Raw genomic sequence first — 25,121 nt, 5'->3', positions numbered from 1 at the left:
AACGGGAAATGAGGGAGGGTCAATGGAAGGAGGAGAGGAAATTAAGAGCTAAGCTTGATCTAGAGTTAACATTGAGCATCCAAGCTTGGAAAGAAAAATCAAGGAAACACTGAGCAGAGACATGAACAGGAAAACTCAGAAAGAGGGAGGTGATCACAGCCAATTTATTTAATATGTTGGCAACTTCCGGAACCCCAGATTTGCTTACATTTAAATATATGTATGAAAGGTGCTTGGCAGCATTCAAACAGACAGGGCTTTAGGATTAGCTATGATGGTATGTACCCTCTGTGATAAAATCAAAAATTATATTTGGTTAATATTTTTTCTTAGCAAAAATATATATTTCTTAGCCTTTTAAAACAATGTACATGTATGTACCTTCTGTGATAAAATTAAAAATCGTACTAGTTGAGTTTTTTCTGAGAAAAAAATATACTGTTCTTAGAGTTTTTTAACTCTATATATGTTTGAACCTTTGCAAAATAGAGTTGGGTGGGAGAGTGAGCCCCTGATGCTTCTACATTCTCCTCTTTCTCTCCATCACCCTTGCCCCAGATGAAGGTGATTTGACAAAGAAGAGAATGAGACTGATACGCAGAGAGGAACAGAAGTGAAATGGACAGAGACCTGCTCGCATCATTTCAGGCTCTGAAGTTCTTGAAGCCTGTTTTAGTCTTGAACTTCTCAGGTACTTGACCAAGCAAATTCCACCGCCCAAATTTTTAAAGAATTAAAAAAAAAAACCTAAACTAGTTTGAGTTAAGCATCTTATACGTATCACCTAAAGAGTACCTACTACTGACTAGTTTAGGCTGCTCGTGACCTTGAATTTCCAAACTTACCTGCGGACCTGGTTCTCCAGGAACACCTTTTTCAGATCCATACGATTCTCCAGGTGGCCCCTGTTTTAAGGAGAGTGAGGTCAAGTTTTATAAGTTATTGATTTTTGACTTATATTGATTTTTATTAAATTTTCACTTCAGCTAAAAATTTTGAAATGATGGGCTAAGAGGAAATCTTGTTTACAAATATTAATTTAAAAACAGATGCTAGGAATTCCCATATAGCTCAGCGGTTAACAGACCCCACTAGTATCCATGAGGTTGCAGGTTCGATCCCTGGCCTTGAAGTGGGTTAGGGATCTGGCGTTGCCATGAGCTGTGGTATAGGTCATAGACATGGCTTGGATCCCGAGTTACTGTGGCTGTGGCTGTGGCCGTGGCCGTGGCTGTGGCCGGCAGCTAGAGCTCCGATTCAACCCCTAGCCTGGGAACATCCTTATGCCACAGGTGAGGCCCTAAAAAAAAGACAAAGCAAAACAGATGCTAAAAAACCAGATGCTGAAGATAAATCATAAGATGAGTGACACTGGGTGCATGTGAAACAGTGCCAGGATTTCAGCTAGAAGTGGCATAAAACAGCTCTAGTATTCATGACCTCTGAGGCATAAGACCGTCCTGCTTTAGCTAATATTATGATTTAAAGGGGCGTTCCCATCGTGGCGCAGTGGTTAATGAATCCGACTAGGAACCACGAGGTCTCAGGTTCGATCCTTGGCCTTGCTCAGCGGGTTAAGGATCCGGCGTTGCCGTGAGCTGTGGTGTAGGTTGCAGACGTGGCTCGGATCCCACATTGCTGTGGCTCTGGCATAGGCCAGCAGCTACAGCTCCGATTCCACCCCTAGCCTGGGAACCTCCATATGCTGCGGGAGCAGCCCTAGAAAAGGCAAAAAGACAAAAAAAAAAAAAAAAAAAAAAAAAGATTTAAAGGTAGATCATACATCAAAATATGCTCTAAGTTTCTGCTTATTGTTTCAAAGGAACAAGACGGTTCTAAGTGACCTACCGAGGGTCCAGGGGGTCCTGACCGGCCCGCAGCTCCACGCTCTCCCTTCTCCCCCTTGAGCTCCTGTCACAAAAACAAGTCAAGGTCATTACAAACAGATCAAATCCAATATCACTGGCTCTACTTTGAAAAATCCTCTTATCTGTTCAATGAACTGGCTTTTCAAACTACTTACATACCACCTCCTGTTAACAAAGCACATCACTTTTCACATTTATAATTTTACACCTATGAACCCGCTGAAAAAATAAGCAAACTTTTTTAAAAAGAGAAAGTATCTTTTTTGGAGTTCCCATCGTGGCAAAGAGGAAATGAATCCGACTAGTATTCATGAGGATGCGGGTTCGATCCCTGGGCTCGCTCAGTGGGTCAGCGATCTGGCGTTGCCATGACCTGTGGTGGAGGCTGCAGACATGGCTCAGATCCTGCATTGCTGTGGCTGTAGGGTAGGCTCGGATTTGACCCCTAGTCTGGGAACTTCCACGTGCCGTGGGTGTGGCCCTGAAAAGCAAAAAATAAATAAAAAAGAAAAAGAATAAGAAAGTATCTTTTAGCTCAAACGACATTAAACCAGTTTAATTACTGAATTGGTTTTCTATAAGCACGATAATTTCATTTCCAATATATTTTACCTTCATCTTTAATATACTGAAATTATTTTCACTGGGATCAATTATTTTTGGAGTAAACATTATAAAGAGGATTTGATTCATTAATTGGGGCTGTTTTGCATATTATTCATATTTTTCATATAGTTTGAAAATATTATTTTCAAAAAAATATTTCAAAAAAATTGTATTTTTCCCAATGTGAGTCTTCTCTTGAGGGAATCATATTTGTCAAACTCAATTTTTCCCCTAGATCAAATCTTCCAGATCAAGATTGTGTCAAGATAAGATGTTTTCAGTCAATTTTCGGCCAATGAAGTTTTAGGCTTTATTAATTTTATTTTTGTTGCTTACCTCTGAAAAGTTCAGTTATCTCCTCAGATCAATTTTTTTTTCAATTTTCAATGAGAGTTATTACTTTTATTTATATAAAACTTCACCATGTTTTGTTTTAACTCTTCTTAGTTTTGTTTTGATAATTTCTATCATTAAAATTAATTATATTAGAGAGTGATGGCTAAGAGCTTCTTTTTGGGGAATGAAAATGTTCTAAAATTGCATGTGGTGATACTTACACAATTCTTCTTCTTCTTTTTTTAATCTTTATATCCTTTATCATTTATTGCATTTAGTCGGAGACAATTCTATGAATATGCTAAAAGCCTTTGAATGGTACACTAAATAGGTGAATTTTATAGCATGTGAATTATATCTCAATAACACTAATATCAAAATGATTTAACAAAACGTATGTTTTACGAGAAGGATGATTTATGTATGTCTCTTGGTTAATCCACAAAAAAATTGTTAGTTTTCCCATCACTCCCCATTCCCTCTCCCAGACATTTCAGGATCAACCTAGCCTCCAGGATTGGTATGTTATATTGTGATTCATTTATTTTGAGCTTTCGATTCAATTTCATTCCTGGTCCTTCTAGCTACCCCACGGTGGGAAGAAATAGCAAATAATAATGTCAAAATAACAGAGTTTCCTTGGAGAGGGATGGAGGCCACATCGTTTTGGGTTATAATGGCAGGGATGCAAGATAGCAGAGAAAAGGAATGTGTGTATATATATATATATATATATGACTGGGTCACCATGCTGTACAGCAGAAATTGACACAACACTGTAAATCAACTATATTCTAATAAAAATTAAAATTAAAAAGTCCCATTTGATTATGGTAATGCTCCACCCATATCTTTAGGTCATTACTATCTAGTCGGATCAGACCCATACACTCATTTTATTACCATTTATTCAAAAATGCTCACTGGGTACCTTAGAAACCCATACATAGAACTACCATATGACCCAGCAATCTCACTCTTGGGCGTACATTTGTACAAAACTTTCCTTGAAAAAGACACATGCACCCTCATATTCATTGCAGCACTACTCACAATAGCCAAGACATGGAAACAACCCAAATGTCCACTGACAGATGAATGGATTAAGACTCAGAGACATTGAAAAACTTATGGTCTCCAGAGGAGACAGTTTGGGGGGTGAGGGGATGTGCTTGGGTTATGGGATGGAAATCTTGTAAAATTGGATTGTTATCATCATTATATAACTACAGATGTGATAAAAAAAGAAAAAAAATAAACAGCAAAACAAAAAGAAATAAAAAAAGATGTGGTATATATACACAATAGAATACTACTATTTGCAGCAACAAGGATGGAACTAGAGACTCTCATCCTAAATGAAGTCAGTCAGAAAGAGAAAGACAAATACTACATGATATTACTTATATCTGGAATCTCATATTTGGCACAAATGAAACTTTCCACAGAAAAGAAAATCCTGGACATGGAGAACAGACTTGTGATTGTCAAGGGGGATGGACTGGGAATTTGGGGTTAATAAATGCAAACTATGGCCTTTGGAATGAATAAGCAATGAGCTCCTGCAGTAGAGCACTGGGCACTATCTCTAGTCACTTAGGATGGAGTGTGATAATGTGAGAAAAAGAATGTATACATGTATGTGTGACTGGGTCACCACGCTATATAGTAGAAAATTGACAGAACACTGTAAACCAGCTACAATGGAAAAAATAAAAATCATTATAAAAAAAATGCTCACTGAACACCCACCTTATATCGGGAACAAAGAGAAGGGACAGAGATGAAGGGTGAGCAACATTAGACCTAGTTTCTTCCTTCAAGAACCTTGGAAGCTGCTGTCTTGGATCTCCTCCATCCCAGGCTTTTGAGCGAAATATGGGGAAGGAATAAAATCCTGAGGCCCAGACTGGCTGAGCTTGGCCAGGCGACAGAATGTATACAAGAGGAAAGGGGTGGAGTTCCCGCTGTGGCTCAGCCCATTAGGAACCTGACATAGTGTCCATGAGGATTCAGGATCCTCCCCTGGCCTCGCTTCGTGGGTTAAGGATCCAGTGTGGCCACAAGCTGCGGCGTAGGTCACAGATGTGGCCCTGATCCCGTGTTGCTGTGGCTGTGGTGCAGGCCTGCAGCTGCAGCCCCAGCTGGACCCCTAGCCTGGGAACCTCCATATGCCCCAGGTGTGGCCGTAAAAAGAAAAAGAAAAAGAGGAAAGGAATCACAAGGACCTCATCCCATTCACAGGAAGGCGCAACCCTAATAATAAAAAATAAAATAGAAAGATTACCGTTCTGTTATCTGGACCGGTGAGTGTCACAATCACTGTCCCTGGTGGTCCAGGCGGTCCCGTTAATCCTTTCACACCCTAAAGACAAATACACTCAGGAATAAAAAGCTAGACACCATCACCTTCACTGTGCCTCACAGACCCACTTGTCTTCTTTGGTCCTTATGGAAGAAGATAAAGCAAGTGAAACTTGACTCGTAGCAAGTGCTTTTGTTTCCGTGTGAGTTAAGTGAAGAAAATGTGGACAGTTTTTGCTAAGGAACTTAAAACAGCTTTCCCATAAATAAACCATGGTGTTTAAATTACCCGTTCTCCTTTCTGTCCTATCACGTTATCACCCATGTGACCCTGTAAGAAAAGACAACACCAAATTATTATTTTTTTTAATGAATAGGAAGGTACAGTCTAAATCCATTAAAATTCCAGTGTTTGTAACAGAACATTTGAATGGTCATGTTAGTATCATGAAAGTTATTTTAGCTATTTCTTTTGTAATAGAGTATCAATATGTTTCTTTCAAAAGTAGAGATCTTGAATCAGAAAGCTTATGGGGTTCATTTAACACAAGTGATGGCATGAGATGGGGTGGGGTGGGTGAATGAACTGAGCTAGGAGGACATTTTTCCGGCTTAGCCACTAGCTAGTTTTGATTCTGCTGGTTGGTTACATAACTTCCTGATGCCCAGGTTTTCTTGTTTTAACAATAAGAAGGATGCATAGCTGAACTTCAAGATTCTGAAATTCAAATCTTAATAGAGTAGCTAAGACTAGAATTCAAGCCACCTGACTTCCCTAGTAAGTTAATGACATGAGAGAAATCTAATGTAACCAGTCTCTCGTCTCTAATGATGGCCAATCTATCATTTCAACCGAAGTGTCTCCTGGCTTTTTTGTTCTTGAGTTTGCAGATTTTTCCCCCAGTAGGTCACCAACTGTAGAGAAAAGTTCAATATGAGGAATCAAAAGACTTTAAAACCTCAGCTCTGCCAATGACTATTTGATGATTCACTTAACTTGACCTGTTCATCTCATGGCGGGGGGGGGGGGGTGGTGCACTTATCAGTGAAATAATAAATATGAACACAACTTGGGAAGTACCCTACACACAAAGGCTACCTGATAGTAAGTAAGAGATATTAACTTAGTACTAATTCCTGGGTGTTTAGTACTAAGTTCCTGGTGGGGCTCAACCTTGCTCAACATTTTCTTCCTTAAACAAATGAAAGGGATCAGACTATGCCACCCCAAAACATACCACTCTGGCAGAAGGATTATTTTGAGCTGAAGGCAACTGAGAAAAAGCAAATGCAGAAAAAGGTCTTTTCTCTCTGCTTATCTGCCTTAAGACAGGGCATTAAGTTTCTCTTTGTGAAGCGTCACCCTTTCCCCTTTCTTGTAATAAGAAGTCAACTCTTATCAGTGCAGACAGAACCAACTTAAACCTGCACAAACGAACCCTTTCTGCAATAACCCTCATCTTCCATTGGTTCCCCCATATATTTACCTGCCCACACTCTGCTGCCCCCAGAAGCTCAAAACCCTTTTCCCTCATCTTATCACTCCTCTACAAACTGACCACCCTTTGTTAAAATGGTATACAAGCCTCGGGGCCTGACTGCCTCTTTGGGGTTTTTATTTCATGTCTGTGAGGTCTGCACATGAAATAAATCTTTCTCCTGTTAACCCAGTCATTGAACCCAAGAACACAGAGGAAAAAGGTTTTTTCCTTCCCTGGTGCTCACGGTGGGCCTTTTAAATAGAAAGACATGCTTAACAAGTACATGACTAGTCATCTTTATTGCCTAGCATAAGATCGGATGGGTCTGGGAAGCAGCCTGGTACAAAAATACAGTACAGGATGGGATTTAGTACAGGATAAAGTGTTGGGTGATCAGTAGGGTTATCAGAAATGGAAACCTATGCCCTGGGAATCCCTGCCCTTTTCCTGGCAATTATAAGGTGCTTCTTATAATTGAATTAAGATTCTTCGTATCAAATATCAAGTTACTGAAGTTCAGAGAGAAGAGAGTTAAGAGGTGCAGAGCCGTGAGCCATGCTCACTCCCATGCTGGGCCTTTTTGTGAGTTCCGGAGAGGTACCCACATGTGGAATCAGATCAGGTCTGGCTTTTTGACTGGTTAGGATGTTCTGGTGGGTACAACATATGAACTGTAATCTACCTTAGGTCCTGGAGGTCCCATGGCTCCCGGGAAGCCCTAGAAAAATCCATCAGTTAAAATTACAGTAGGCAAGGCACCAAACCTAAAAGTCTGTTCACAATTTTTAGCTGTAGTTCTTTTACTAGTTACCATGTCTAAAACAATGATGGCTTCATACTCACAAAGAATCCTGGGGGACCAGGTGGACCAACGGGTCCAGGGAAACCTGGAAGGCCTGGCAAACCCTTTAAATTAAGAGAATAAGAGTAAGTTTAAATTTACTTCTCACTGAAGGATAATGTCCATGAGTTAAATGCATTAACCTATTGGAATAGTCAGAGGATAATCGTTCTTATTTATGGCTGCAGTTCATTTCAACAGAGGCCACGTGTCACATGTGTTTCCACGCCTAACAGGCTACCAGGACCATCCTCATCGTACCATTTCTAGAAGAATGACCAAAGCAGTTGCTTTACTTTACAAGGGTTTTAAAGTTTTTAGAAAGGGTGCTTCTCTCCCTCTCTTTGGCCAAGCACGCTGGTTCCGTCTGGGGGCTTCCTTCCACCTGCTCCCCCTCTGCCTAGCATCCTCTTTCCCCGGAGAGCCCTAGGACTCACTTCCTCTCCGTTTCCTTATCTTTACACAAATGTTATCCTTTCCAGAGGGACTTTCTGCCCATCCAATCTAAAGCCACAGGCCTGTGGCTTCCAAACTTGACACTCCCTGTCCCCTGACTCTGCATTATTTTCCTCCCTGGCATTTATTCCTCCCTATCACAACATACACTTCCTAATGTACATTTAAAAATAGTTCCTCTGGAGTTCCCGTCATGGCTCAGTGGTTAACAGATCCGACTAGGAACCATGAGGTTGCAAGTTCGATCCCTGGCCTTGCTCAGTGGGTTAAGGATCCGGTGTTGCCGTGAGCTGTGGTGTAGGTCACAGATGCGGCTCAGATCCCGCATTGCTGTGGCTCTGGCGTAGGCCGGTGGCTACAGCTCCGATTAGACCCCTAGCCTGGGACCCTCCATATGCTGCGGCAGCGGCCCAAGAAATGGCAAAAAGACAGAAAAACAAAACAAAACAAAAATATTTCCTCCTTCTAGAATGTAAGCAACATGAGAAGTTTTGTGTTTTTTGTTTTTGTTTTGTTTTTGCTTTTTAGGGCCACACCTGCAGCATATGGAAGTTTCCAGGCTAGAGGTTGAATTGGAGCAGCAGCTGCTGGCTTACGCTGCAGCCACAGCAACTTGGGATCCAAGCTGCGTCTGCAACCTACACCATGGCTCACAACAACTCTGGATCCTTAACCCACTGAACAAGGGCAGGGATCGAATCCATATCCTCATGGATCTTAATCAGGTTTGTTAACTGCCGAGCCATGAAGGGAACTCCGAGATTTTTTTGTTAAACTCTTTTTTTTGGGATTTGGGCACCATGGTATCCCCAGAGCCTAAACAGGCCCTGGTACCTAATCGGCAGGTAATAAGGATTTCTTGTATGACCAAAGGTCCTCCTGTTGCATCTTCAGCAGTAGCACAGTGTAGAACACGGCCCACCTGCAGTGTATAGTTAATAAATGATACACCCATGTCTGAGATCACCACCATCTCCGCTTACTGGATGCCTTGCCTTCAGCATCTGGCCCCTTAAATGTTGCCTAAACCAAAAGCCAAGAGCCATGATATTCTGTATCTGGCCTCAAATGGTTCCTAGTCGCATCCTTCCTCAGCTTTGCAGCTCACCATCAGCTGGAATGGCTCACTAACCAGATGTTCAACAACCTTCACTCACACTCTTTGACTCACTCAGGCAAATACCAATCTCAGCCCAGGACTTTCCACATGTACTTCTGAATTAAATTAAATGGTTCTGGTTAATTAACCTGCAAGTCAGTACGTGTGACTTAGGTTTACAGAAAGTTCCTTTTGAATCACAGAGTAAAGCACACACAGCCTGCCCCCCTCCTCCAGACAGCTGTTTCTTTGTGTCTACTCCAGATCACCCTCAGGCTGCATACATACCGATCAGAAAGCAAACTATTCTTTAGGAGAAAGATGCATTCAAATAAAATGTTACTATCACGCACACTTGACCATGGAGCCATTATTTACTATTATAGTTTTAGCTTGAGTTCCATGTGTGATATAAACCTATCTTGGGTTTCAACAAATACAGAGGAAGTGACACATAACCATGCCTGGAAGACACCTCCTCATATTTAAGAAAGCTTCGATGACTGAGATTTAAGAAGAGATTAAAAAATATGGGTGTAAAAGCATCTCTTTATATGAGTTTAATGTGGTTTCTTATAATGAAGTAGATGTTTTAGAATAAAATGAGGTAAATAGAAGAAATACGAATGTCTGTGCAAAAGGCTTAAGAGAGTAAGAAAGGGGTTCAGGGGGAAGGGGAGAGTGAGAGGGCAAGAAGAAGAAAAAAAGATGGATGGAGAGGGACACAGACTGATAATGATAAGTATCTTCTCGGAAGTGCTGTACCTGGAATCCCGGAGCTCCTGGCACTCCAGGGTCACCTTTTCCATCAAGGTCGACGCCTTCTCCTGCAGCAGGAGTGCCCTTGAAAGCAAAGATACTCATCAAACATAAACAAGGCTATACCTTCAAAACCCCCTCTTTTTTTTTTAAATTTTTATTTTTTTGTCTTTTTTTGTCTCTTTGCCTTTTCTAGCGCTGCTTCCCGCGGCATATGGAGGTTCCCAGGCTAGGGGGTCAAATCGGAGCTGTAGCCACCAGCCTACGCCAGAGCCACAGCAACACGGGATCTGAGCTGCATCTGTGACCTACACCACAGCTCATGGCAACGCCGGATCCTTAACCCCCTGAGCAAGGCCAAGGATCGAACCTGAGACCTCGTGGTTCCTAGTTGGATTCGTTCACCACTAAGCCACAACGGGAACTCCCAAACCTCCTTTAAATGGTTATTCAAGGTCATCCTGCTTCAAGGATAAAGTGCTTTCCAGGATATATACTTAGAGTAATGCTCGAGGCTTATTTAGTTATTCCATTTGGAAGCCTTCCAAGCATTCTCATATTTTCTAAAACTGACCATTTACTGTGGAGGGAAGAAAGACACAAGAAAAACCATTTTCCAAGATACCACGGTGAGTGTCAATTCCTGATCTAGAATCTGGAGCCTTGAGCATAAGGTCAAATTCTCTTTTCCCACATCTTATTTTCCTACAGGAGGATAGAAAGCTTATATTCCTTAAGACATATTTATGATGAGAAGAAGTTGTTCAATAGGAATAAATATGTCCTAATTATTGCGGTTTTTGAATTAGTTACGAAACCTGATTTGTACTTCTTTACATCTTGTGATTTAATAAAAGTCCCTTTCATATATGCAATTAGAGACTGTTCAACAATAACCTGCCACAAATAACTTACCTTTTCTCCTTTCAAACCCACGGCACCCTAGAGAAAAGAGTGGCACATTAACAGTTAGAGGCAAATCAAATATGCTACCTCCCTGCTTTGCTGTTCTCTCCCTGCTGTGTACCTACCACTGACTTTTAAACGTGTTCAAATTTTCTCATTTAAACAAAGTGTTCCCCTAAATGCATCCGCCCAATACTGCCTTTATCCAGCCTTCAGATCATCTACAAATTACCTACTTCCTTCATCTCCCACTTATTCCCCAGACTTCCTGCTTCTATCTGTCATGCAAAAGTCTGGCTTTGATGTTACCGAAATCAATGGCAAAACACTAGTTCTTGTTTTACTGGACTTCTTAACACCACTAGGCAGCTGTCTGCCACTGCCCTTTACTAAAAATCAAAAAGGAGGCCACAGGAGGTCCTGTTATGGCTCAGTGGTAACAAACCCGACTGGTATCCATGAATGAGGACGTGGGTTCAATCCCTGGCTTTACGTAGTGGGATAAGGATCCAGCGTTGCCATGAGCTGTGGTGTAGGTTACAGACACGGTTCAGATCCCATGTTGCTGTGGCTATGGCATAGACCGGCAGCTGCAACTCCAATTTGATCCTTAGCTTGGGAACTTCCATGTGCCAAGGGTGTGGCCCTCAAAAGACAAAAACGAACAAAATTTTAAAAAAGAAAAAAAAGGGAGACAATAGTCCAAAATGGAGTCACTCATGGTAGGCCCTCAGAAGGAAACCAAGACTTAGACTTAATATCTAACCAAGCTACACTTTCTTTTTTTTCTTTTTCTTTTTTTTTTCTTTTTTTTTGTCTTTTTGCCATTTCTTGGGCCGCTCCCTCGGCATATGGAGGTTCCCAGGCTAGGGGTCGAATCGGAGCTGTAGCTGCCAGCCTATGCCAGAGCCACAGCAACACAGGATCTGAGCCGCGTCTGCGACCTACACCACAGCTCACGGCAATACTGGATCCTTAACCCACTGAGCAAGGCCAGGGATCAAACCCAGAAACCTCATGGTTCCTAGTCAGATTCGTTAACCACTGTGCCACGACGGGAACTCCCAAACTACACTTTCCACCTGCCCCAGGAATGTGACCTTTGACCAGCTAACCTGGAAATGTCTGGTCAGCACTAATAAGATATTCCACCCAACAGCCCCTTCGGTTCCCCTTAGGAGGCAACTTCGCCTAAGAGAAGACCTTCTTTGCGAATAAAACAATGCATTCTTTGCTAATACCGTCATGGTTTCCATTCCCTCTCTGCCTTTAAAAACCTTTCTAATCTATGGCTGGATGCAGATGGGATGCTGCTGGATTCAGGAATCATCCAACGAGGCCCAGGAGATGGACAGATGTACTCAGCTGCATTTTCATTATTTAACGATGTCTTTCCTGGGCTTCCAGAATAACTCCTCCTGGTTTGCTTCTACCGCTAGGGCCCTTCCTCCTTTGTAGACTTATTCTCCTTAACTGACACATTCCGTTCTCCTCGACGTGGATGGAGCTAAGTCCCAGGTTGAAGGCCCCTTTCTCCACCCTCCCACTCCTTGAGTCACAGTCACCCACGTGTCTCCCCCGATCATTTCATGTCTTCACTTCCGTGTCTTACAAGCACAACCAAGTCTCAAAGTGCAAACCTCAGTGCATTTATTCATTCATGTCTTCGTCGTCAATTGTCTACTGTTGGCGACCGTGAACTTCTTCAAGGTCATGGCAGATTGCTGTACCTGGTCATTCCAAAGGAAACTCCTTATAACTGCATATATGTCTTTGATGAGGAGTTAGAGATATAAACCTACCGGGATCCCTGGGTGGCCTGGTGTTCCTGGAAGTCCTGGAAACCCTTGCTCACCCTGGAAGACAGACAAAGCTTATCATTCTGTTTAGTTGTTCTAGAATAGCCCATTGAGGTATTTTCCTTGTTTTCTCATCTCCAGCCCTGCAGTGGTAAATCTGGTCAAAGGAACCCAAATTCCTTATGGCTACTGGGTCGTGAGGCTGAAGATCAGAAAACCATTATCTTAATTGAAAACAAGATTAGCACCCACTGCTTCTCAAATTATGCATACATGGCAAAAGTCTAATTGTGCCAAGAACTTTTAAATTGCTGCTTCCTTGAAACTTTGGTAATTAGTCCTTGCATGGCTACCATTCCAGAGAGAAGGGAAATGCAGGAAACAGATCAATGAAATATCGAAAAGCTCAGTCATTCTTTTCCAAAGACCAGTTTTCCATTTCAAGCTTTAGTTTCTTTTTCTTTTTTTCTTTTTAGGGCTGCACGTGTGGCATATGGAAGTTCACAGGCTAAGGGTCTAATTGGAGCTACAGCTGCTGGCCTACACCACGGCCACAGCAACTCGAGATCTGAGCCGAGGGAGTTCCCGTCGTGGCGCAGTGGTTAATGAATCCGACTAGGAACCATGAGGTTGCGGGTTCAGTCCCTGCGCTTGCTCAGTGGGTTAAAGATCCGGCGTTGCCGTGAGCTGTGGTGTATGTTGCAGATGTGGCTCGGATCCTGTGTTGCTGTGGCTCTGGCGTAGGCCGGTGGCTACAGCTCTGATTAGACCCCTAGCCTGGGAACCTCCATATGCCATGGGAAGTGGCCCTAGAAAAGGCAAAAAGACAAAAAAAAAAAAAAAAAAAAAAAAAAAAGATCTGAGCCGAGTCTGCAACCTACACCACAGCTCACAGCAATCAATGCTGGATCCCTGATCCACAGAGTGAGGCCGGGAATCAAACCCTTAACCTCATGGATACTAGTTGGGCCCATTACTGACGAGCCACCGTGGGAACTTCCTCAAGCTTTAGTTTCTGATCTGTATACACTCACGACCTCAGAAGAAAATAAGCATTTGAGCCCCCGGTTATGTTTTTGTGGGTGAACATGGGACAACTTCTGGAAAAGACAATCAGAAAGCAAGGTGGGTGGGAGTCAGGGGAATTGGATGCAGGCAGCCCAAAGGAACTAGAGACTTCTGGTAATAAGATAAATAAGTACTAGGGAAGGAATGTGCAACATGATAAATATAATTTAACACGGGCTGAATGTTACATATAAAAGTTAAGAGAGTAAATCCTAAGAGTTCTCATCACACACAAGTGGTTTTTTTTTTCCTTCTTTAATTTTGTGTCTGTATAAGATGATGGGGGTTTGCTAAACTTATTGTGATAATCATTACACGACACAGATAAGTCAAATCCTTATGCTGTACACTTTGAACTTCTGTATTGCTGTATGTCAATTATATGTCAATAAAACTAGAAGAAAATAAAGAAAAAAGGAAGAAGAAAACCGACAGATTTCTGCCCTGAAGACATATACCATTGGTTCTGGCTAAAAGAATGTTTCAAGGAAAGCCTAGTCCTTCCCGTTGCTACTTTGCCTTTAGCAAAGCATCTTCTATGTGAGATGTACATACCTTAGAGCCATTGCATCCTGGCAAACCAGCAAGTCCGTAAGGTCCCGGATGGCCTGGGATGCCCTAAGAAACAGAGCAAAAAAAGGAGACACCATCAGGCCCCAGGCCTACGTGGAAGGAGTGAAGAACGCAGGGCGAGGGGAAAGACAGGCTAATTTAAATAGTTATTTAAATATAAATGGTTATTTAAATGGTTAAGTAGTCAATGAGTTATTTTAGATAATAATTAAAAAAAACGCAGCAAATAAAATGGGCTAATTAAAACCAAAATTTATCAAGTGAGATACAGCTATTTTAGGTTAAAAAAAAAAAAGGCTTTCCTATATAAAATGAGTCTGTTAACCTGCCGTGTTACCCTAGGGGAAAGGAAAGAAAAGGGAATAGGGAAGAGTGCACGGAGGTAACAATTTTATTATTTTATTATCCTGGCTATTAAGGAGATTTCATCTTTTCTATTCTATTCTATTCTTTTTTTTTTTTTTTTTTTTTTTTTTTTTGGTCTTCTTTTGTCTTTTCAGGGCTGCAATTGTGGCATATGGAGGTTCCCAGGCTAGGGGTCAAATTGGAGCTACAGCTGCCGGCTTATGTCGCAGCCACAGCAACTCAAGACCTGAGCCGCATCTGTGACCTACCCCACAGCTCGCGGCAACACTGGATCCTTAACCCACTGAGCGAGGCCAGGGATTGAACCCACAACCTCAGGGCTCCTAGTCGGATTTGTTTCTACTGCACCACGATGGGAACTCCTAGTCTAGTCTAGTCTAGTTTATCCCATCCCTTCCCATCCCATCACATTCCATCTTATCCCAACCTATTCCATCTATTGTGCTTGTATTTTAGGAAATACAATTTGACTTGCACATCCTATACATCCACACTCTATTACACTATGTGATTCTCCTCTGACAGTTTCATCACACATCAGTAGTAAATCTATCAGCACCCATTTTCTTGTGCTACTGCTTAACAGCTTTATTAAAATGAGCTTACTTCTTATTCCACTTACACATTTTTTTTGCCTTACTTACTGGAAGTCCGGGAGGACCTGAGAATCCTGGTAATCCAGTTATTCCCTAAAGACATAGAAAAGGGGAAGAGTGGAAAGAAAAAACTCTTTAAAAATGTTCAACCTATAAATTAAAAAAGTGATTTACCATTCCAATAACCCCACCCCGTAACTATAATTGGGAATGGCTAAAAATTATTGGAAAAACAGAAAAAGTCACAACAAACTTTTGTAAATTTTACATTTGTATATATATATATTTTTTTTTACAGCCACACCTGCAGCATATGGAAGTTTCCAGTAGAACTGGAGCCACAGCTGCCGACCTACATCACAGCCACAGCAACACCAGATCAGAGCCACATCTGTGAACTACACCAAAGCTTGTGGCAACACTGGATCCTTAACCCACTGAGCAAGGCCAGGGATCTAATCCCAATCCTCACGGACACTACGTTGGGTTCTTAACCTGCTGAGCCATAACATGAACTCCTACACTTACATAACTCTTAAAAATAAATGTTTAAGGAGTTCCCGTCGTGGCGCAGCAGAAACAAATCTGACTAGGAACCATGAGGTTGCGGGTTCGATCCCTGCCCTCCTTCAGTGGGTTAAGGATCCGCCATTGCCATGAGCTGTGGTGTAGATCACAGACGTGGCTCGGATCTGGTGTTGCTGTGGCTCTGGGGTAGGTAGCTACAGCTCCGATTCATACCCCTACCCCGAGAACCTCCATGTGCCATGGATGCAGCCCTAAAAAGCAAAACAAACAAACAAAAAATGCTCAAGATTGTTTTGGGCTCTTTTAAACATATTTTTAAGGTATGATTTGCATATAGTAAAAGAGCTCCAATCTCCCACAAACAGGTTGAAGAACACTTATGTACAATCACATCACCTATTGGAAATTCTGCATCCTGACACAGAATCTCTCCATCACTCCCTTTCCTGGTCAATTCATACCTACCCCCAACATCATAACCACTATTTTGACTTCTACCATGATGGACTAGTTTTACCTGTCCTTGAACTTCATTGATAGAAATGTATGATATACAACGTACTCCTTTGCGACATCTGTATCACTTTTCCAGGGCAGAATCCTTTTCAAAAAAAGCATTTTCAGCGAACAATCAGCAGGGACTGGTTGCACTACTAACCCTTATGCCTTTGGGACCAGGGAGTCCTGGAGGTCCTGGAGAGCCCTAGGTCCAAATGAAAAAACAAAAGGTAAGCCCTGTGACAATTATTTGGCACGAATAAGCCCATAAATTAAAGGTCCCAGTTTTATTCACACGCCAGTTTTGCTTGGGCGATTATTTCATTGTTAGCACGGTTCAATTGCTTGCTTGTTTCATTGGCGCTATAGTATTTATCAGAAAGGACAAACAAAAATCCATTCATATACCCTTGCTCCTCGAAGTGGGGGTCCAACAGCAGTGTCGTTTGGGAGCTTGTTAGAAAGGCAGCCTCAAGGGGGGTCTCCCCCACCTCCCAGAACTATTGATTCAGAATTTGCATCTCAACGAGATTTGATGCTGATTCTATTCACATTAGTGTCTGAGAAGTGCCTCTGGAAAAGCCCCACATTAGCCAGACAGCTGCTGAGGGCTGATAAGGATGAATGACACAGTTAGCAGGGTGGATGAGAATGGCAGCCAGTATTTCTGTGCAGGAGACACACTTTATGAACCAAATGTGCCTGCCAGCCACAAATAAATAAATAGCAAGAAGGACTGCTCCAACCAGAGATAGACTTGCCTTGAGCACACAGGAGGGCCTGTTTCTTAGAGAATAGTCCAAAACAAAACTTTTTTTTTGCGGGGGGGAGGTCTTTTTGCCTTTTCTAGGGCTGCTCCTGCAGCATATGGAGGTTCCCAAGCTAGGGGTCTAATCAGAGCCGTAGCCACCAGCCTGCGCCAGAGCTACAGCAACACGGGATCTGAGCCGCGTTACGACCTACACCACAGCTCACGGCAACGCCGGATCCTTAACCCACTGAGCAAGGCCAGGGATCGAACTTGCAACCTCATGGTTCCTAGTCAGATTCGTTAACCCCTGCGCCACAACGGGAACTCCAAAACAAAACTGTTTGAAGGAGGCCACTTGGTGTAAAAGTTTCGTGGTCCAAAAATCTTTCACGTCACTCCTGAGAGTTTCAGTATGTTTCAGTTTTTCTGATTATCTGAGGAAGGGGATGTTACAGAGTCTTCTAGAGATCAGACGGTCAAGGCCAAAGTCAGCCTTTCCTGTCTGAGGTGCAATTCCTGGCTGAGGGACCTTTGCAGGCTGCTGTTTGTCATCTGCAGAAGGCGCAAGAGTGACTTGCAGGTTTTACTGCCCCATTAGAGATTTTCTCATGCAGCACATATTGCAAATTAAGACATTTATGTCCTGAAAAAATCTTTTGGTTGGGCTATAATATCCTCTAATTGTCTGCTTTGATCAAATTATCATTTGCGGCACATCGATAAGCCATACTTTAATATATGAACTCATGACAACACGACAGAGTTTTCTGGAGGAACTTTACTGAATACCTGCGCACTATGCAGCCTGTACTAAACACCAAGTGCTTATAACGATAGTTTTAATGTTTTGTTAGCTTCTCTAAGGAAATGCTAAGGAATCCAGCAGAGGAGAAACAAAGCGTGGGCTGCAGAGAATAAAACAATAAGGAAGGAGCTGGCAGTAGGCTGATCTGAAGCCCAGGGCTGAAATGACAAATTTATTCTATGGAGGGAAATCTGAGGCCACGCCCTGAAGGAAAGCAGTGGACACTTAATATCCAGAATCTGAATGACTTTTTCAAATGACCAACAGAAGAAGGAGAAATAGAAAAACAGAATGTAGACATGAACACAATCAAGTGGCAGAATTTCTGGGGAAAAAAAAACCAAGCTTTTGCATTTTTGCTTATAAACCACAGGTGTGGGTTTAGTGTCTTTGGTTACAGGAGTTTGATTCTGGCATCATATAAAAGCAAAATTGAACTCTGATTTTGCTACCAATTAGCTAGGTAACCTGGGACACATTACTTAAGGGCTCTGGCTGTCAGTTTCCTAATCCCTAAAATGGAGAAGATAGTAGTTTAACTACAGTCACAACTGATTTGATCAGTGTGGGGAAGTAAATGAGAAAGTCAAGAATAAATGTCCCAAAGCCAGACTCAGAACACAGTCACAGAAAATGTTGCCTAAAATAGTCTAAACATTACTTATGAAATTCAAAAAGACCCTGTGGGGGACTCAATGATAATTACCTTTCATAACTTATTAGTTAGTTCAGTGTCCTGGAAGCCAGCCGTCAGGGGAGTGACCGGGTGGGTGCGTGAGAGCCCAGGCTTAAGTCCACAGAAGGAAAGAGCCATCAGCAAATCTAGTGGTTATGCAGTTATTTAGCAAATCCTCTAGGGCATTTATTTAAACAAAGCCCTTTGTTGTATCACAGACTTTAGGATAAAAATGTGTGATGAGTGTGAAGGGCCATAGACTCTGGTTAGAACCTTAGGATGCCCGATGTTTAGGGGACAAGTTGGGAAAGAGTTACTCACGAAAAGGAGGTTGTTAGAAAAGAAAAATCCAAGAAAGACAGGGTTCCGAAACAAGGATGTGTTTCAAGGAGAAGAGAATGATCCAGTTTGAAGCAAAGCAGCCCTCCAGGTCAGAAGCAGACACAGTGTATCTTTCTGCATCGGGCATTTGGAAGACAGGGGTGATATGGAGGTCATGGGTTTTCAGGGCAGGGAGCAGAAGGCAAACTGTCACAAGCTCAGGAGTGAATAGGAGATGAACCACAGCCAGCATGGTTAGTTTTTTGTGTGTTGTTGTTGTTGTTTTTAGGGCTGCACCTGTGTCTTATGGAAGTTCCCATGCTGGGGGTCGATGGGAGCTGCCGCTTATGCCACAGCCATGGCAACCCGGGATCTGAGCTGCATCTGCAGCCTACACTGCAGCAGCACTGGATTCTTAACCCACTGAGCGAGGCCACTGATTGAACCCACATCCTCGTGGATACTATTCGGGTTCTCGACCTGCTGAGCCACAACAGGAACTCCTATTCTTTTTAAAGAAGCTTGCCTGAGGTAGGAAAGCCAGGGGAAGGAGGGAAATGCTTTGGCTACAGGACCTGAAAGAGCTAGAGGAAGTTTTATATTGGTGTGGGGAGTATCTGCATGCTTAAGGACTGAAAGAGAAAAGCTGACATCAAAAAGATCGTTAGAATGTCTGAAAGAGAGGATACACCTATGGAACATGGTTCTAGTGGGAATCTTGGTGATGATACAGGTAGAGGGGTAGGTCATAAATGGAAGGCACCAAAAATTCATCCTTTCATGTGGGACAAAAGAAAGGAGGGGCCGAGGCAGAAGTGGAGACTGCAGGTGGAAGAGGGGGAGGAGGTTGAGCAGTGGACTTGAAGATAATGACAATCATATGAATCAGTGAACCAGTGAACCAATTTGTCCTGTCGTAAGATGAAGTTTGGAGGGTCCAGCTAGGACTGGAGCAGGAATTTGCCATGGCGTCCATCAGTTGGCTGAGATGGGGAATTTTCTGCAGGTTGTCAGCCACTCTGGGGGTGGGCACAAAGGTTAGATGGACTGGGGATTTTCCAAACTCAAGGCTGACATACCTTGGGTCCCTGTGGTCCAGGCAGGCCTTCCGGACCTGGGAATCCCTTCTGGCCAGGAGGACCCGGGGGTCCTGGAAAGCCTTTCTCCCCCTGTTAAAACCAAAACACAACAATAAGCACCCAGAACAGCACTTTAAAATAAACATAACAATAACTACTATTATAATGAGCATATAAATTATACAGAAGTTATTTTCTCTAAAGAGTTTACAATATGTTCTTTTAAAAATAGTTTTAAGCAAAAAGATTTTTTAAGCAGTCACTTTTCAATATAGTTAAGCAATTCATTAGCGTATCCGAGAAAAGGGTTTTGTCAACAAAGGAAAAACTTTAGTTCTGCCTCTGTCTTAATTATCACAAATTGAAAGTTAATGGAGCGAATTAATGAGATTTCACGGCACTCATTTTTTTACTTGAATTTGCAATGGAGCTACTTCCCCTCAGCTAGAGCGCGGCCGCAAGATTCTTCCACCAGGGGGCGCCCGTACACCGACGCTGCGGACAAAACCTGCGGGTTTCCGCGTTGGTGTCCAAGGGAGCGTTTTCAGTTGTTCTTTTGAGTTGAGCAACAATGGAAATAGGGGATACGTATGGAAGCATTCTTATAAACTTTCTTTGTCTTTAACTTGCTACTTCTTTCCGTACAGATCAAGAGAGTTACAGTAACTGCTGGCATTTACACAAGTTATCTGAAGCCTCCCTCCAAAGCCTTTTCCCACCAATCCTGGATAATGTTTGCGTACAATTACTTTAAAATTGGATTTGGGGAATGGAATATCATACTGCTGATCACTCTGCGGCTAATGAAAGAGCGTGAATTCCTTAATGAGCTCTATGGAGGAAAGAAGCAGAATGAAGGTTTTGTTTTTACCTTCTCTCCTTTGGCCCCATCACAGAAGCACTGGCCTTTGTCTCTGCAGACACAGCCCTAGGAAGAGGGAAAGAGAAGGGTTTTGTTTAAAAACGGCTTAATAAATCCCAACTGACAGAACAAAAGCAAACGTATTTTTCTGTTCTTTGAGCATCGAACACTATTTATCAGGAAGCCTGTGACACGGTAGCAATTTATTAATAGAAATAGAGTAGAAAAGGGAGATGCATTTAGGAGAACTGTCAGATGCATGTACATCATTTTTATTGTGTTTAGGAATTTCAAGTAATTTATTTATGGAAAAGGCCAAGTCAGCTCTCTTTTTTGCAGAACAATATATAGTCGAACCATATGAATTGCTATTGTTGTTAAGTAGAAAGTAGTCTAATATTTGAAGATTTTTTAGGTTCAACAAAATGAACACATATCATTTGTGTATATTAATTGGTGATATCTTCTAGAGGGAATTCTAAGGTTTTCTTTTCCTGAAATAACGTTCAAGACTAAGAAAAGATGATCAGAACCCAGTATGCTTTTTAAAGAGAAACTAATTCCTGGATGCAAATATCAAAATGTTCTTTCTCATTAAAAAACAAAACCAAAAATTTAGCCGTGAACTTGATAATTCTTACCCATCTAACTAGTTGCTTTGACACACTTACAACCCCAGCTTTCACACCTATGCACGTGCCAGCTCTAATGAAGGTCAATTTTTAAATTCCTCTCTGCCAGCAGAGGAATAGAGAAATAGTTTTAAATGGTAGATTAAAAATTTTTTTTACACATATTCTATAATTATATATATTTATCTTTTTTGGGGGGGGGCTGATATTAACTGAAAGTTTATTTTCCCCAGGAAAAAGATACTAATTGACAGCTCAGGCAGGGCAAAGCTAGGAGACGTGCTGGCTGATAGGAAAAATAAAAAGAAATTGCTTCAAATGTTCCCAAAGCGGGGACCCTGTGTGTGCAGTGAAAATAAAAATACACAAACAGAAATGTCTTTAATTGAAAATATAAAGCTGAGGGCAGTAGGCTATACTGTCATTCAAGAAAGGGGAGCCCAGTAATTCTCATGGACTCATCATTGATCTTCGCCACTTTACCCACCACGATTTATAGGAATGGAAAGTATTTAATTGAAAGAAATTCAGTATTTTCCCAAAGGGTTGACTACTTGGCAATTTTTTGGAAGACTAAATTTTCCCACTTTTCCTCCCTGATGCTTGGGGCCATTACGTCATGTCTAGCTGAATTATTTTATTGTTCTGATGATGATGATGATTTTGGCTGCACTCAAGATGTGTGAAAGTTTCTGGGCCAGGGACTGAACCCAAGCATAGCAGTGACAACACTGAATCCTTATCCACTGGGCCACCAGGGAACTCCTACCTTAATATTTTAATTTTGATTTTCTAGGTTTTTAAACCTCAGTGTTCATTTCAATCATATATTTAAGTATTCTAAATATTACTAACTCTAGTATACTAATGTAAGTATGCTAATATCTACCAAAACAGTAGTTCTCAAAGTGTGGGTTTCCAGACCAGCAACATCAGTACCACCTGGAAACTTGACCGAAATGCAGATTCTTGGCCTCACCCCAGACTCACTGAATTAATAACCCTGTGGTTGATCTCAGTCATCTGTAATAGGCTCCCTGGGTGATTCTGATTTACCAATCTAAGCCAACATCTAGAATGTCCATTTTGGAGCTCCCATTGTGGCTCAGCAATAATGAACCTGCCTAGTATCCATGAGGATGCAGGTGTGATCCCTGGCCTTGCTCAGTGGGTTAAGGATCCAGTGTTGCCGTGAGCTGAGGTGTACGTCACAGATGCGGCTCGGGTCTGGCATTGTTGTGGCGGCTGTGGTGTAGGCTGGTACTGCAGCTCCGACTCATACCTCTAGCCTGGAAACTTCCATATGCCGAAGGTTTGGCCCTAAAACGATAGCAAAAAACAATAATAATAATTATTAATAATAAAATGCCCTTTCGTAGGGTAGAGCGAATTCGCTAAATATTTCTTAACACTGGGCCGTTTGAGACACTAGTTTATATGTCTGCTTTTTGTGTGTGATGCCTTTTTTCCTCTCATTCCAAGAAAGATTCTGGCTTGTGTGCCCCACATCTTAGGGATGCTTTCATCACAGGGCTGAAAGCAAAAGCTGCCTGGAGACAAGATTTCCCCTGGATTTAGAACCTGGAGCATAAGGACCTGATTGATGATAGTTGGTCCCAGGAGTGAATGGATGAGCATGCTGTTCCCACAGTGTCTGGAGGAGTCAGCAGGGACTCAGAAAGGAAGATCTGGGTCCTACATCCACAGGGACCAGATATTGGGGCCAAGAAGGACTTGGTGCTCAAGGTTACACAACAGTGATGGCCATCATTTCACATGGACCACGAGCATCTCTGATTCTTCTGCCTCCCCGACATCACACAACACCTGCATTCTGAGCATCTCTACCCCAGGCAGGAGAAGGCAAATGGGCAATCCTCTAACTCCTAAGGAGGTATATAGAGGCCATCTTAATTTTATTTCTCGGAGTAAAACTTACAGTCACTATTTACTTTCAGCAAACTTTCAAAGATTTTTGGCCACGCCCACAGCACATAGAAGTTCCCGGGCCAGGGATCAAACCCTTGCCACAGCAAGCAGCAACCTGAGCTGCTGCAGTGACAATGCCGGACCCTACACCTGCTGTGCCACAATGGAACTCTGGGAATCTTTTAAATTTTTTTTTTTTTTTTGTCATTTTAGGGCCCCACATGCTACATATGGAGGTTCCCAGGTTAGGGGTCTGAATCAGAGGTGCAGCTGCTAGCCTATACCACAGCCACAGTCACGCAGGATCCAAGCCTTGTCTGTGACCTGCACCGCAGCTCACTGCAACGCCAGATCCTTAACCCACTGAGCAAGGCCAGGGATCAAACGTGTGTCCTCATGGATGCTAGTCTGGTTCATAACCCACTGAGCTACAATGGGAACTCCCTAGGCATTTCCTTTTAACTTAAAAGATATAAATGCACACCAATTCTTCAATCTTGTGAAACAGGCCACAGGTCTTTTCTTTGGGAATGGGTCTGCTCTTTAGAGGCTATGGCATCATTCTTGCCAAGTCACACCCATAACACACCGCCACCATTTCCAGTTTGGGTTTCTTCGAAACAGGTCAGTTGCTGAAAGATGCTTGTGGAGCAATCTGAGTCTAAGGTCCTTCTGGATACAAATCCCTGTTTGCCTCTAACTTCAGTGTTTTCTCAACCACACTTAATTGAGTAGCAGTTTTCTATCAATTTTACCTTATCAAATCTTCCAACCTAGTTTGCATAGAAACATCTTTTTATGCATTTGTTATTTCGTATTTAATTAGATTACTTTATTACAATAATAAGTACACCTGGCAGAATCTAAAACTCTTGGCAATTCTAAAACTCCACCATGGAGCACATGTCGGTGGGTTGTAGGAAAGCCTATGGATTGCCAAGGGGGCAGTGGGCAGTGGGGTCAACCAGTCTGTTGGACAGGAGGTATGCAGAGTTCTGGTCCATTACTGTGAGTCAGAGGAAGTCATTGAGAGAGAGTCTGCTGTGTTACCGACGCATCCGGCATGTCATCCACGCACAGGTGGTCAGCCCTATGGGCAAGACTCCAGAACAAGGTCGAGGGCTGTGTTTCTGTGCCCAGGTGAGCAGAACTACTCCAAAAATTGTTCCAACTGTAATTTTCAGTGAAATTGGCACGGTGTGGTCTGCCTTTATATCTGCACAATCGGATTGACGAGGACATCAGAGGATGTGAGGATTTTGCTGACAGGTGGATGCTCCCCTGATTGAATAAACTCAGAGTTATAGTCAGGGCAGCTCCTGGCAGATGTTCAGCTGCTGCTCCAGAAGCAAGAGCTGCATAGACCAGCGCAGAGCCATGTGAAATAAGGTGCTGCACTGTTTTTGGATGGGTGATGGTGGTACCCCCACCCCAACCCCTGTTTTTGGATGGTGATGGTGGTACCCCCGCCTCCAACCCTACTTCTCTTAATTGTGCTATTTTTCTTGAAATAAAATTTTAACTTTGCAAATCTGTTTTATTTATTTATTTATTTAGGCCATGGCTGTGGCATGTGGAAGTTCCTGGGCCCAGGATTGAACTTGAACTGCTGCAGTGACAATGCCAGATCCTTAATCTGCTGCACCACAAGGGAACTCCCTGTTGTAATAATTTAATAATTCAAATAGATTATTTGACCTAAAGACAACAGTGGTCATATTTTTGTTTTTGTTGCATTTGATCCACTTGTTTTTGGACTCACTTTTGAAACATCATGATTATATTAATGGAATATAACCCATTAAGTACTGTTCAAATGCTAAGTCACTGGCCAAATGCTATTAAGTATTTAGAAAGCATAATGATGGATATTTCTTAAGAAACATTTTTAATGGTTTTTTTTCTCTTTCACCAGGAGAGTACCTCTTAGTTTCAATATACCTTAATGAAGTAAGAAATCATTTGTCATAAACAGTAAGCTC

The 25,121-nt window shown here is 42.3% G+C and overlaps 1 protein-coding gene across 2 annotated transcripts in view; it reads right to left on the bottom strand.

Moving 5' to 3' along the window:
* Window positions 1–25,121, bottom strand: part of COL4A3 (collagen type IV alpha 3 chain) — a 151,591-nt gene that overhangs the window by 59,371 nt on the left and 67,099 nt on the right. The window contains exons 2-15 of one of the 2 annotated variants that reach the window (XM_021075272.2): window positions 20,588–20,644; window positions 19,717–19,806; window positions 16,245–16,289; window positions 15,107–15,151; window positions 14,079–14,141; window positions 12,459–12,512; window positions 10,666–10,692; window positions 9,757–9,834; window positions 7,439–7,501; window positions 7,278–7,313; window positions 5,404–5,445; window positions 5,098–5,175; window positions 1,849–1,911; window positions 846–905 (exon numbers count right to left, since the gene is read on the bottom strand). In XM_021075272.2, coding sequence (XP_020930931.2) covers window positions 846–905; window positions 1,849–1,911; window positions 5,098–5,175; window positions 5,404–5,445; window positions 7,278–7,313; window positions 7,439–7,501; window positions 9,757–9,834; window positions 10,666–10,692; window positions 12,459–12,512; window positions 14,079–14,141; window positions 15,107–15,151; window positions 16,245–16,289; window positions 19,717–19,806; window positions 20,588–20,644 — 801 coding nt within the window. Of the gene's footprint in view, window positions 1–845; window positions 906–1,848; window positions 1,912–5,097; window positions 5,176–5,403; window positions 5,446–7,277; window positions 7,314–7,438; window positions 7,502–9,756; window positions 9,835–10,665; window positions 10,693–12,458; window positions 12,513–14,078; window positions 14,142–15,106; window positions 15,152–16,244; window positions 16,290–19,716; window positions 19,807–20,587; window positions 20,645–25,121 lie in introns of those variants that run through there. The other variant, XM_085001319.1, reaches the window with a different exon arrangement.

This window comes from Sus scrofa, chromosome 15, assembly GCF_054392235.1.
Source record: "Sus scrofa isolate SSC_HxYL_T2T_F1_AM1 chromosome 15, Sscrofa_HxYL_maternal_Yorkshire_Landrace_v2.0, whole genome shotgun sequence".
Classification (NCBI taxonomy): domain Eukaryota; kingdom Metazoa; phylum Chordata; class Mammalia; order Artiodactyla; family Suidae; genus Sus; species Sus scrofa.
This window is presented reverse-complemented; position numbering and strand designations above follow the sequence as displayed.